General features: G+C 37.6%; 1 protein-coding gene across 2 annotated transcripts in view; it reads left to right on the top strand.

Moving 5' to 3' along the window:
• CSMD2 (CUB and Sushi multiple domains 2) overlaps nt 1–14,414 on the top strand; it is a 660,274-nt gene that overhangs the window by 573,243 nt on the left and 72,617 nt on the right. For both annotated transcript variants that reach the window (XM_060081981.1, XM_060081974.1), the window contains exons 47-48: nt 11,567–11,755; nt 14,161–14,307. In XM_060081981.1, coding sequence (XP_059937964.1) covers nt 11,567–11,755; nt 14,161–14,307 — 336 coding nt within the window. The remainder of the gene's footprint in view (nt 1–11,566; nt 11,756–14,160; nt 14,308–14,414) is intronic.

Genomic DNA, 14,414 nt, shown 5'->3' with positions numbered 1-14,414 from the left:
GAAGATGAATACAGGTAGAATGATTCAGATGCAAAACTTAACAATAAGCTAAGAAATCAGTAAAATATGGTAGTAAATCTAAAATATACTGACTATAGAAAATAAAAACTCTGAAGACAATTGGAGAAATAAATGACATTGGAGAACCTATTTTAAAGAAAGAAAAACAGCTGAGGACCCTTTCCTGCTGAGGAAAGCCATAGATATTGATTAACCATGTACATTATTAAAAATATATACATTTAAATACAATGTTTAAATTTATGCATAGTTTTCTTAGATTATGTATGTCCATAGTATGTGTAAGTTCTAAATTCATAACTAAAAATAAAGAGAATAAAGTAAATTTGATTAATCAAATAGGAAACATTGAAGGAGAAAAATTTTTTTTAAATCATAGTAAACAGAAAATACAAAATGAGGTAGCAAAACTAAGTGCAAGGGCTTCCCTGGTGGCACAATGATTAAGAATCTGCCCATCAATGCTGGGGACATGGGTTTGAGCCGTAGGTCCAGGAAGATCCCACATGCCACAGAGCAACTAAGCCCGTGCACCACAACTACTGAGCCTGTGCTCTAGAGCCTATGAGCCACAACTACTGAAGCCACGTGCCACAACTACTGAAGCCCGTGTGCCTAAAGCCCATGCTCCACAACAAGAGAAGCCACTGCAATGAGAAGCCCATGCACCACAACAAAGAGTAGCCCCTGCTCGCCACAACTAGAGAAAGCCCACGCACAGCAACGATGACAATGTTTGATAGATTTGTTTATTTAAAAAAAAACATTTGCAAATATATGTGCAACCGTGATAAATATAATTGAATCAAACTTCTAATTAAAGGTCAGAGATTTTCAGATTGGCTAAATTTTAAAAGTCTAATTATAAGCTTTCCATGAACTTAGAATTGAATATATTCATTTGCCTCTCTAAGGTCATAGCTAGAAAGGTGTCAGTCATCCCTGGTATGAAGCAAAATGTTAAAAAAAAAAAATAGATAGCAAGTACTAACCTCTAAAATCTGGTGTAGCAAAGCTAATAACAGACAAAATAGAATTTAAGGCAGAAAGCATTAAAAGACATAAAGAGGGATATTTCATGCTGGTAAATATAATCTACCAAGAATATATAATAGTCATAAACTTCTGTGCACCTAAGAATAGTATTGAAATATATAAAGGGAAAATTCATAGAATTACAGGGAGAAAGGGACAAATTCACAATTACAGTGGTAGACTTCAACACATCTCTTTCAATCACAGACCAAGAATAAGTAGTTAACATAAAATATTTGCAAAATATAGTTATATTAATGAACTTTTGTTGCAAAAAAACCATGCCAAAATTTAGAGGCTATAAACAGTAATTATTTATTTTCTACAAAAGTTGTACTTTAAATATAAGTACCAGATAGATTGCAAGGCAAAGAAGATAAAAAGATATGCCATACAAATGGTAAACATAAGAAACATAAAGAAATTTCAAATAATACTGCAATCAAGGAGTATTACCGAAAATAGATATATTTAGAAATGACAAATAGGCTAACTACATTAAAAAAGATATACAAGTGTATATGCAGATGATAAAAGAGATTCAAAACACATGAAGGAAAAATCAACAGAACTGAATGTAAAAAGTAAAGACAAACTACAGAATAAGAGAAGATATTCAGAGTATGTGTATTTTTTAAAAGTCCCGGTACCTAGACTATGTAAAGAACTTTTACAACTCGTAATAAAATAATCCAATGAAAATATGTACAAGAGACTTGAACAGACACTTTGTAAAATAAGGTATGAATGGCCAATAAGTATATGAAAACATGCTCAACATGATTAGTCATAAGGCAAATGCAAGTTAAGCCATAATGAAATATTACTATGCACCCCCTAGAATAGTTTAAATTTAAGACTGACAATACAAAATGTTAAAAAGGATGTGTGACAATTAGAATTTTCATATATTGCTGGTTGGGATGTAAAATCATACAATCACTTTGGAAAACCGATTGGAAGTTTCTTTTAAAGATAAATTCACCTACACTGTCACCTGGCAATTCTACTCCTAGTTATTTATCAAAGAGAAATGAAAACCCATATCCATAAAAAGACTGGTATATGAATTTCTAATAATCCAAAACTGGAAACAACCCAAATGTTCATCAGTAGGAGAATAAATAAGCAAATTGTCCTATGATTGCTACAGAACAATAAAAACAAAGGAAATAGTGATACATAAAACAGCATGAGTTGACTCTTACAAAAATTATGTTTAGCAAAAGAAACCAGACACAAAAATAATGCATATATGATTCCAACTACATGAAGCTCTGGTACGCAAAACTAATGCTTATAGAAATAGCATCACTGATTTCCTGGAGCATTGGGGCAGGTCATACTGATTGCAAAGGGGCATAAGAGAACTTTCTGGGGCAATGGAAATAATCTATATCCTGACTGTGGTAGTGGTCACACAGATATATACATTAGCCAAAACTCATTAAATTGTGTACCTAAAATATATGTGCATTTTATTGTACATAAATTATATCTCTAAGTTTTTGAATTTTAAAAAGAAATTCATGAGTTATAAGCAGAAAAACAGGCTTACTGGTAAAGTAAAAAGAAGTACCTGAAATAAAGAGTAGCAAAATAATCAAACCATTAGGTAAGTTAAACAAAGGGAAAAAGCAGGAGTTTACAAAAATAAAAAAGGAAGAGTGGAATATAACCATTGAACCAAGGAAATTTTTAAATTATGAGACTATTTTGTACGTATCTATGCCAAAAAATTAGTGATATGAATGAATTTCTAGGAAGCTATAATTTAATAAAATTGACACCAGTAGAGAGAGAAAATTTATACTTTCAATATTCTCTTTAAAAAGGTGGGGAGAATGTTTTCAGAGGAAGCCCCACCAAAAACATCAAGACTAGATGGTTTCACGGAAGAATACTACTAAATCTTCAAAGGCCAGATATCTCAAGCATAGGAAAAACAAAAAACAAAAAAACTTGTAAACACTAATGCCTAAATCTGATAATGTTGCACACAAAAAGGCAAACCTATGGACCCATCTCATTTGAGAGAGCATGCCTGTTTCCCTCTGATGGAGGCAGATTCAAGTAGAAGGTAAAAAGCTTGAAGAGATCTGCTACTGGAAGGAGCAGACCATAAGTCCTGGGGAACTTAATTATCACCACACCTCAGTGACCTGTGCTAGCTGTCAGGTTAGTGAAATCTGGAACATTTCAAAAGCCAGGCTGGTTGCCTCCTTAGAAGCCATTCTTATATAATTCCAATGTTGCTTCTCCATTTCTTCTAAGTCCCACACTGACCGTCTTCCTTAGGGTGATATGTTTATCTTTAGGTATCTTTTCTTTTAATCAAATTATAGTTGACTTACAATATTACATTAGTTTCAGGTACACAGCATAGTGGTTTGATCTTTTTATAGATTATGCACCATACTGCTATTATAATATTATTGACTGTATTCCCCATGCTGTATATCACATCCCTGTGCCTTCTCTATTTCCTAACTGGCAGTTTGTAACTCTTAATCACCTTCAGCTGTTTTCCCAACTCCCCATACCTCTGTTCTCTGGCAACCACCACTTTGTTCTCTGTATTTGTAAGTCTGTTTCTGTTTTGTTATATTTGTTAGTTTGTTTTGCTTTTCAGATTTCATATGTAAGTGAAATCATACAGTATTTTTCTTTAACTGTCTGATTTATTTCACTTAGCATAATACCCTCCAGGTCCATCCATGTTGTTGCAATTGGCAAGATTTCATTCTTCTTTATGGCTGAGTAATATTCCATTGTGTATATATACCACATCTTCTTTATCCATTCACCTATCGATGGACACTAAGGTTGCTTCTATATCTTGGTTATTGTAAATAATGCTGCAATGAACATTGGGATGCATATGTCTTTTCAAATTAGTGTTTTCATTTTCTTCAGATAAATACCCAGGAGTGGAATTGCTGGATCATATGGTAGTTCTATTTTTAATTTTCTGAGGGAACTCCAGGCTGTTTTCCATAGTGGCTGCACCAATTTACATTCTCACCAACACTGCACAAGGGTTCCCTTTTCTTCACATCCTCACCAACACTTGTTATTTCTTGTCTTTTTGATGATTGCCATCCTGACAACTGTGAGGTGATATCTCACTGTGGTTTTGATTTGCATTTCTCTAATAATTAGTGATGTTGAGCATCTTTTCATGTGCCTATTGGCCATCTGTATGTCTTCTTTGGAAAAATGTCTGTTCAGGTCCTCTGCCCATTTTTAATCAGATTGTTTGTTTTTTCTGATATTAAGTTGTATGAGTACTTTACATATTTTGGATATTAACCCTTATCAGGTATACCATTTGTAAATATCTTCACCCATTCAGTAGGTTGCCGTTTCATTATTTTTTAACATCTTTATTGGATTATAATTGCTTTACAATGTTGTGTTAGTTTATGCTGTACAACAAACTGAATCAGCTATATGTATACATGTATCCCCATATCCCATCCCTCTTGCATCTCCCTCCCACACTCCCTATCCCACCCCTCTAAGTGGTCACAAAGCAACAAGCTGTTCTCCCTGTGCGATGCAGCTGCTTCCCACTAGTTATCTATTTTACATTTGGTAGTGTATATATGTCAATACTACTCTCTCAGTTCATCCCAGCTTACCATCCCCCTTCCACTTGTCCACAAGTCCATTCTCTATGTCTGCATCTTTATTCCTGTCCTACTTCTAGCTTTGTCAGAACCATTATTTTTTTAGATTCCATATATATGTGTTAGCATACGGTATTTGTTTTCTCTTTCTGACTTACTTCACTCTGTAAGACAGACTCTAGGTCCATCCACCTCACTACAAATAACTCAATTTCATTTCTTTTTATGGCTGAGTAACATTCCATTGTATATATGTGCCACATCTTCTTTATCCATTCATCTGTCGATGGACACATAGGTTGCTTCCATGTTCTGGCTATTTTAAACAGTGCTGCAATGAACATTGGGGTACATAACTCTTTTTGAATTATGGTTTACTCAGGGTATATACCCAATAGTGGGATTGCTGGGTCATATGGTACTTCTATTTTTAGTTTTTTAAGGAACCTCCATACTGTTCTGCATAGTGGCTGTATCAATTAACATTCCCACCAACAGTGCAAGAGGGTTCCCGTTTCTCCACACCCTCTCCAGCATTTATTGTTTGTAGATTTTTTAATGATGGCCATTCTGACTGGTGTGAGGTGATACCTCACTGTAGTTTTGATTTACATTTCTCTGATGATTAGTGATGTTGAGCATCCTTTCATGTGTTTGTTTGAAATCTGTATATCATCTTTGGAGAAATGTCTGTTTAGGGCTTCTGCCCATTTTCGGACTGGGTTTTTTTTTTTTTTTTGATATTGAGCTGCATGAGCTGCTGGTATATTCTGGAGATTAATCCTTTGTCAGTTGCTTCATTTGCAAATATTTTCTCCCATTCTGAGCATTGTCTTTTCGTCTTCTTTATGGGTTCCTTTGCTGTGCAAAATCTTTTAAGTTTCATTAGGTTCCATTTGGTTATTTTTGTTTTTATTTCCGTTTCTTTAGGAGGTAGGTCAAAAAGGATCTTGCTGTGATTTATGTCATAGCGAGTTCTGCCTATGTTTTCCTTTAAGAGTTTTATAGTGTCTGAACTTACATTTAGGTCTTTAATCCATTTTGAGTTTATTTTTGTGTATGGTGTTAGCGAGTGTTCTAATTTCATTCTTTTACAAGTAGCTGTCCAGTTTTCCCAGCACCACTTATTGAAGAGGCTGTCTTTTCTCCATTGTATATTCTTGCCTCCTTTATCAAACATAAGGTGACCATATGTGTGTGGGTTTATCTCTGGGCTTTCTATTCTGTTCCATTGATCTATATTTCTGTTTTTGTGCCAGTACCATACTGTCTTGATTACTGTAGCTTTGTAGTATAGTCTGAAGTCAGGGAGCCTGATTCCTCCAGCTCCATTTTTCGTTCTCAAGATTGCTTTGCTATTCGGGGTCTTTTGTGTTTCCATACAAATTGTGAACTTTTTTGTTCTAGTTCTGTGAAAAATGCCATTGGTAGTTTGACAGGGATTGCATTGAATCTATAGATTGCTTTGGGTAGTATAGTCATTTTCACAATGTTGATTTTTCCAATCCAAGAATATGGTATATCTCTCCATCTGTTTGTATCATCTTTAATTTCTTTTGTCAGTGTCTTATAGTTTTCTGCCTACAGGTCTTTTGTCTCCATAGGTAGGTTTATTCCTAGGTATCTTATTCTTTTCGTTGCAGTGGTAAATGGGAGTGTTTCTTTAATTTCTCTTTCAGATTTTTCATCATTAGTGTATAGGAATGCAAGAGATTTCTGTGCATTAATTTTGTATCCTGCTATTTTACCAAATTCATTGATTAGCTCCTGTAGTTTTCTGGTAGCATCTTTAGGATTCTCTATGTATAGTATCATGTCATCTGCAAACGCTGACAGTTTTATGTCTTCTTTTCTGATTTTGATTCCTTTTATTCCTTTTTCCTTGCTAACTGCTGTGGCTAAAAAACTTCCAAAACTATATTGAATAATAGCGGTGACAGTGGGCAACATTGTCTTGTTCCTGATCTTAGAAAAAATGGTTTCAGTTTTTCACTGAAAACTGTGGGTTTGTCATATATGGCCTTTATTATGTTGAGGTAGGTTCTCTCTATGCCCACTTTCTGGAGAGTTTTTATCATAAATGGCTGTTGAATTTTGTCAAAAGCTTTTCCTGCATCTATTGAGATGACCATATGGTTTTTAACCTTCAATTTGTTAATATGGTGTATCACATTGATTGATTTGCATATATTGAAGAATGCTTGCATTCCTGGGGTAAACCCCACTTGATCATGGTGTATGTTCCTTTTAATGTGCTGTTGGATTCTGTTTGCTAGTATTTTGTTGAGGATTTTTGCATCTATGTTCATCAGTGATATTGGCCTGTAGTTTTCTTTTTTTGTGACATCTTTGTCTGGTTTTGGAGTTAGGGTGATGGTGGCCTCATAAAATGAGTTTGGGAGTGTTCCTCCCTCTGCTATATTTTGGAAGACTTTGAGAAGATAGGTGTTAGCTCTTCTCTAAATATTTGATAGAATTCGCCTGTGAACCCATCTGGTTCTGGGCTTTTTTCGTTGCAAGATTTTTAATCACAGTCTCAATTTCAGTGCGTGTGACTGGTCTGTTTATATTTTCTATTTTTCCTGGTTCATTCTAGGATGGTTGTGCTTTTCTAAGACTTTGTCCATTTCTTCCAGGTGGTCCATTTTATTGGCATAGAGTTGCTTGTAGTAATCTCTCATGATCCTTTGTATTTCTGCAGTGTCAGTTGTTACTTCTCCTTTTTCATTTCTAATTCTATTGATTTGAGTCTTCTCCCTTTTTTTCTTGATGAGTCTGGCTAATGGTTTATCAATTTTGTTTATCTTCTCAAAGAACCAGCTTTTAGTTTTATTGATCTTTTCTATCATCTCCTTCATTTCTTTTTCATTTATTTCTGATTTGATGTTTATGATTTCTTTCCTTCTGATAACATTGGGGGATTTTTGTTCTTCTTTCTCTAATTGCTTTAGGTGTAAGTTTAGGTTGTTTATTTGAGATGTTTCTTGTTTCTTTTGATAGGATTGTATTGCTGAAAACTTCCCTCTTAGAACTGCTTTTGCTGCATCCCATAGGTTTTGGATCATCGTGTTTTCATTGTCATTTGTTTCTAGGTATTTTTTGATTTCCTCTTTGATTTCTTCAGTGATCTCTTGGTTATTTAGTAGCATATTGTTTAGTCTCCATATGTTTGTATTTTTTACAGTTTTTTCCTGTAATTGATATCTAATCTCATAGATGTGTGGTTGGAAAAGATACTTGATACAATTTCAGTTTTCTTAAATTTGCCAAGGTTTGATTTGTGACTCAAGATATGATCTATCCTGGAGGATATTCCATGAGCACTTGAGAAGAAAGTGTATTCTGTTGTTTTTGGATGGAATGTCCTATAAATATCAATTAAGTCCATCTTGTTTAACGGGTCATTTAAAGCTGGTGTTTCCTTATTTATTTTCATTTTGGATGATCTGTCCATTGGTGAAAGTGGAGTGTTAAAGTCCACTACTATTATTGTGTTACTGTCAATTTCCCCTTTTATGGCTGTTAACATTTAAATGCCTTATGTATTGAGGTGCTCCTACGTTGGGTGCATAAATATTTACAATCGTTATACTTCTTCTTGGATTGATCCCTTGATCATTATGTTATGTCCTTCTTTGTCTCTTGTATGTCCTTCTTTGTCTCTTGTAATGAGAATTGCTCCTCCAACTTTCTTTTGATTTCCGTATGTGGAGTATCTTTTTCCATCCCCTCACTTTCAGTCTATATGTGTCCCTAGGTCTGAAGTGGGTTTCTTGTAGACAACATATATATGGGTCTTGTTTTTGTATCCATTCAGCCAGTCTATGTCTTTTGGTTGGATCATTTAATACATTTACATTTAAGATACTTATCGATATGTATGTTCCTATTACCATTTTCATAATTGTTTTGGGTTTCTTTTTGTAGGTCTTTTCTTCTCTTGTGTTTCCTGCCTAGAGAAGTTCCTTTAGCATTTGTAGTAAAGCTGGTTTTGTGGTGCTGAATTCTCTTAACTGTTGTTTGTCTGTAAGGGTTTTAATTTCTCCATCAAATCTGAATGAGATCCTTGCTGGGTGGAGTAATCTAGGTTGTAGTTTTTTCCCTTTCATCACTTTAAATATATCCTGCCACTCCCTTCTGGCTTGCAGAGTTTCTGCTGAAAGATCAGCTGTTAACCTTATGGGGATTCCCTTGTGTGTTATTTGTTGCTTTTCCCTTGCTGCTTTTAATATTTTTTCCTTGTATTTAATTTTTGTTAGTTTGATTAATATGTGTCTTGGCATGTTTCTCCTTGGATTTATCCTGTATGGGACTCTCTGCACTTCCTGGACTTGATTGACTATTTCCTTTCCCATATTAGGGAAGTTTTCAACTATAATCTCTTCAAATATTTTCTCAGACCCTTTCTCTTTCTCTTCTTCTTCTACAACCCCTATAATTCAAACGTTGGTGCATTTAATGTTGTCCCAGAGGTCTCTGAGACTGTCCTCAATTCTTTTCATTCTTTTTTCTTTATTCTGCTCTGCAGTAGTTATTTCCACTATTTTATCTTCCAGGTCACTTATCCTTTCTTCTCCCTCAGTTATTCTGCTATTGATCCCTTCTAGAGAACTTTTAAGTTCATTTATTGTGCTGTTCATCATTGTTTGTTTGCTCTTTAGTTCTTCTAGGTCCTTGTTAAACGTTTCTTGTATTTTCTCCATTCTATTTCCAAGATTTTGGATCACCTTTACTATCATTATTCTGAATTCTTTCTCAGGCAGAATGCCCATTTCCTCTTCATTTGTTTCGCCTGGTGGGTTTTTACCTTGCTCCTTCATCTGCTGCATATTTATCTGTCTTCTCATTTTGTTTAACTTACTATGTTTGGGGTCTCCTTTTTGCAGGCTGCAGGTTCATAGTTCCTGTTGTTTTTGGTGTCTGCCCCCAGTGGGTGAGTTTGGTTCAGTGGCTTGTGTAGGCTTCCTGGTGGAGGGGACTGCTGCCTGTCTTCTGGTGGGTGGGGTTGGATCTTTTCTTTCTCATGGGCAGGGCCACATCTGGTGGTGTGTTTTGGCGTGTCTGTGAACTTAGTATGACTTTAGACAGCCTGTGTGCTAATGGGTGGGTTTGTGTTCCTGTCTTGTTAGTTGTTTGGCATGGGGCATCCAACACTGGCGCTTGCTGGCTGTTGGGGGGATCTACGTCTTAGCATTGAGATGGAGATCTCTGGGAGAGCTCTCGCTGATTGATATTATGTGGGGCCACGAGGTCTCTGGTGGTCCAATGTCCTGAACTCGGCTCTCCCACCTCAGAGGATCAGGCCTGACACTGGGCCAGAGCACCAAGTCCCTGTCAGCCACACGGCTCTGGGAACTCAGGCAAAGTCACCAGGAATCATATCTAAATGTTAAAGACTTTCAGCTTACTAACCAAGAGGAAATGCCTGCCTTTTCATTTTTGTTGATGGTTTCCCTTGCTGTGCCAAAACTTTTTAGTTTGATATGGTCCCATTTGCTTATTTTTGCTTTTGTTGCCCTTGCCTGAGGAGACAGATCTAAAAAAATATTGCTAAGACTGATTTCAAAGAGTATACTACCTATGTTTTCTTCTAGGAGTTTTATGGTTTCATGTCTTAGATTTAAGTCTTTAATCCAGTTTGAGTTTATTTTTGTATATGATGTGAGAAAATAGTCTAGTTTTATTCTTTTACACGTAGCTGTCCAGTTTTCCCAACACCACTTCTTGAAGAGACTGTCTTTTCCCCATTGTATATTCTTGCTTCTTTTATGACAGATTAGTTGCCCATATATATGTGGACTTATTTCTCTCTATTCTGTTCCATTGATCTATGTGTCACTTTTGGTGCCAGTACTATACTGTTTTGATTACTGTAGCTTTGTAGTATAGTTTGAAGTCAGGAAGCATGATAACTCCAGCTTTGTTGTTCTTTCTCAAGATTGCTTTGGCTATTCAGGGTCTTTTGTGCTTCCATACAAAGTTTGAAGTTATTTGTTCTAGTTCTGTGAAAAATGCCATGGGTATTTTGATAAGGATTGCATTGAATCTGTAGATTGCTTTAGGTAGTATGGACATTTTAATAATAGTAATTCTTCCAACCCATGAACACAGAATATCTTTCCATTTATTTGTCTCACCTTCAATTTCTTTCTGGATATCTTAGTACTACTAATCAGGTCACAGCCACGCTCTGCTGTTTCCTTCTGTTCCTGGTGTAATTATCATCATCATCTCTATAATTTATGGAGGCATGCCATACATATATTATTTAGTATAATATGATAATATATTATATTATAATATATAATCTTAATATATAATTATATAAAATAATATATAATTATGTAACATTTTGTGTAATACAACAGCCCTGTAAGGTAGGTGTCATCTTTTTGGGTTGGAGATGGTGAAGCTATTGCACAGAAAGGAAATAATTTGTTCAAGACCTCACAGGTAGTAAGTGACAGAGGTGGACTATAAATCCAGGTGTGTTTGACTCAAAATCCCATGGGCTTACCTCTGCCCTATACTCTCTTTGTACAAATCAAACTCATTTAGCTCTTGGATTTGAGGTTGCCTTACAGTTATCTGTATGTATGTGTCATCCCCACCTGCTCCAAAGCCCATATCTGAGCTAAGAAGTGATTCCAACCAACTGACCAAACCTGAGTTTCAGCAATATAATAACATTGACACAGAATCTGAGACCAGCTTATGCCATGGAGCAGTAAAATGATGGGTATTGGAGTCTTGCTTGAATGTGCTCAAATACCATCTGGTTTTCCAATGGTTATCTTCTTCACCAGGGAAAAGCCAATGTGTTGGCACTCGTTCCATCTCCATCCCATGTACCTGGTATTTCTCTTTCTTTCTCCAAGTGCACTGCCCAACGAATGAGCTTCTGACAGACTCCACAGGTGTGATCCTGAGTCAGAGCTACCCGGGAAGCTATCCCCAGTTCCAGACCTGCTCTTGGCTGGTGAGAGTGGAGCCCGAATATAACATCACCCTCACAGTGGAATACTTTCTCAGTGAGAAGCAGTATGATGAGTTTGAGATCTTTGATGGTAAGTAAATCAAATTGTGCCCTGCTACAGATAGCACAGACTGGCTTCAAAATCCCAGGAGTCTATGATGCAACCTCCCAATTAGGACTTTCCAGATGCTCCACACAAGGTCTTTCCCTACCACAGAAACTCCAGTACCATGGAAGCTGATGAGTTGTATGAGCAGGGCTGCTTATGTTACAGCCTAGACCTGCTACAGCACCCTTTCTTTAATCTAGCCACCACTCAAAGCTAGCCCCTTGAATGTCAACCAATAAACCATAGCAGTACTCCCAAGTGAAGAGTATGCTGCTTCAAAAACCCAAAGAGGTCTACCAAACACTGTGCTTCTTTCTTGGTGGTAGGAGGGGAAAGGTGCAATAACCTGCTTTAATTTGGAGAATATGTCTCAGCATGCCCCAGACCACAGGACCCTAAAAAATTCACCTGACTCTTTGTAGGGTTCCTCTCTTACCCTTTGGAGCATGTGTCTTGCAAAGACATCTACACTAATTGTCCCTTCTGGCACAGAAGATCCAATTAATACAATGTCATTGATACAGTAAATCAATATGCTGTATTCTGCAAGGTGTCCAGATGGTCCACATCCCTTCATACTACATTATGACAGAGCAGGAGAATTAACATAGCTATGGAGCAAGACCATGGATGTATACTGTTGTTTCTCTCATGTAAATGCAAATTGCTTACAATCCTCCTTTCTGGTAGGTATAGAAAAGAATGCATTGCTAGATCAATAACTGCATTTCATATAACCAAAGCTATGATAATCTGCTCTAATGAATATACTACATCTGGCATAGCTACTGCAGTTGAGGCTGCTACTGGGTTAAGTTTTGGGGACAAGACTCCATTTCTTACCAATCCCATCCCTCATATAACACTGTTGTAACAAAGGAGCCATGATAGTGCTTGGGGTCCCAGGTATCAGCATTAATTCACACACTCTGTATACAAAAGTCTTCCAAATATCCAGACATTCCCTTTTCCCCAATATTCAGTCACCTGAATTAATAGTGGTGGGTCTTCTGGGATAAAGACTCGGGAATCACTACCATATCCAACTGGTGTTATTTTGCAGGGTCCTTTTTCATAAGGACCCAGCCCCTCCTTCAGCCAAAGTATTCTGGAGTAAGAAACGAAACCTGGCTCAAGTCTCCAAATTACTCCAGGGATTGGAACTTTCTACATCCTTTTGGTTGTATATTCATGATCTGTTTTGTTCATGTGTTCATTTTTTTTGGCTGCCCATCTATCTTGCCCTTAGGAATATCATGTTGTGTCAGCCATCTCCATAGATCCTGCAGGTCAGGCCCTCCTGGCTGCCATCCCAACCTTGCTGCCCGTTTTAGTAATTATGCCAACCAGTGCTTATGCCTGGCCTGTTATTTAGGCTCCTTTCCTCCCCATCAATACTAGGAAGCCCAGCTTGGTGACAGCCTCTCCTCCCATCAGTGTCCGCCTACAGAGGACAGCCAATTCTCAGGTTGTTGATGATGTTCGTCCTCACCCCCTCAGCAGTGCATTCCTTATTGCTTTAGAAACTGGTGTGTCCCCCAGATCCTCCCAAAGGTCACGGTCAGCTGGTGGGTGTCCTGGTCTAATACAGCAGACCTATCCCAGCATGCCATTCCTCTGAGCCATTTGACCCCTTCCTTCATAGTTTGTCACAGCAGTTCTGATGGCTCTCCTTTGTTTAATGTGGTCTATTACTTTTGCCAAGCTCCCAAGAGCTGTCTCAGCGGCATATGAGAACCATCACTCAGGGCTCTTTCCAGGGTAATAAATCCTGTGTTTTGGATTATCTAGCTTTGTACTCTGCCTCCCTTGAATCAGCACCCTTAGGATGCACTTCCAGGCATCTAAGGAGGAGAGAAAGAACAGGGAGGCTTTCTGGAAGAGCCTTGGAAGGGACCATTGGGGAGCTATGGTATTTATGACATTGAGACATGATGATGTTTTCCTCTAGCTTTATTGCTATCTATTCATTCATAAATATTTTTTCTATGTGGCAAGGACTGAACTGTTTTTAGTATGCACAAGTAGGATGGTGAGATAGAAAATGTTCCCAGGTTGAAAACCAGCTCTTCTTTTAACCCGCTGCTTGACTGTGGGCAAGTCCCAAGATGGCAAATAGATGTCGTCTCACCTGCCAACTGCTATGTGTTGTCAGGGACTTCTTGGATCCCTGCTTTAGGGCTCAGGAGGGGAGAGCACCTAGAGCAAAGCCTATGGATACTGAGAGAGGAGCAGATGGACCAGTGATGGTGCTGAGTTACCATCCCAAATCTTCACGTCTTCACTTGAGGAGGGGAAAATCAGAGGTGGTTACATTAAAGGCATCACATCTAGTATCTCTGATAGCTGTGAGAGTCTGTAATCCTGTGCCCACACTCTCCTCCCAGGTCCCTCAGGACAAAGTCCTCTGCTGAAAGCCCTCAGTGGGAATTACTCAGCTCCCCTGATTGTCACCAGCTCAAGCAACTCTGTGTTCCTGCGCTGGTCGTCTGACCATGCCTACAATCGGAAGGGCTTTAAGATTCGGTATTCAGGTGAGTAAAACATAAAGACTCATGAGAAGGGCCACAACCCCTGAGCCCCTTACGTTTCTCACCCAGAAGAATAAGCCATGGGCCATATCCTCGTGCCTGGCCGAGCT

This window comes from Mesoplodon densirostris, chromosome 2, assembly GCF_025265405.1.
Source record: "Mesoplodon densirostris isolate mMesDen1 chromosome 2, mMesDen1 primary haplotype, whole genome shotgun sequence".
Classification (NCBI taxonomy): domain Eukaryota; kingdom Metazoa; phylum Chordata; class Mammalia; order Artiodactyla; family Ziphiidae; genus Mesoplodon; species Mesoplodon densirostris.
The sequence above is the reverse complement of the archived record's forward strand: the minus strand, read 5'-3'. Positions and strand labels throughout refer to the sequence as shown.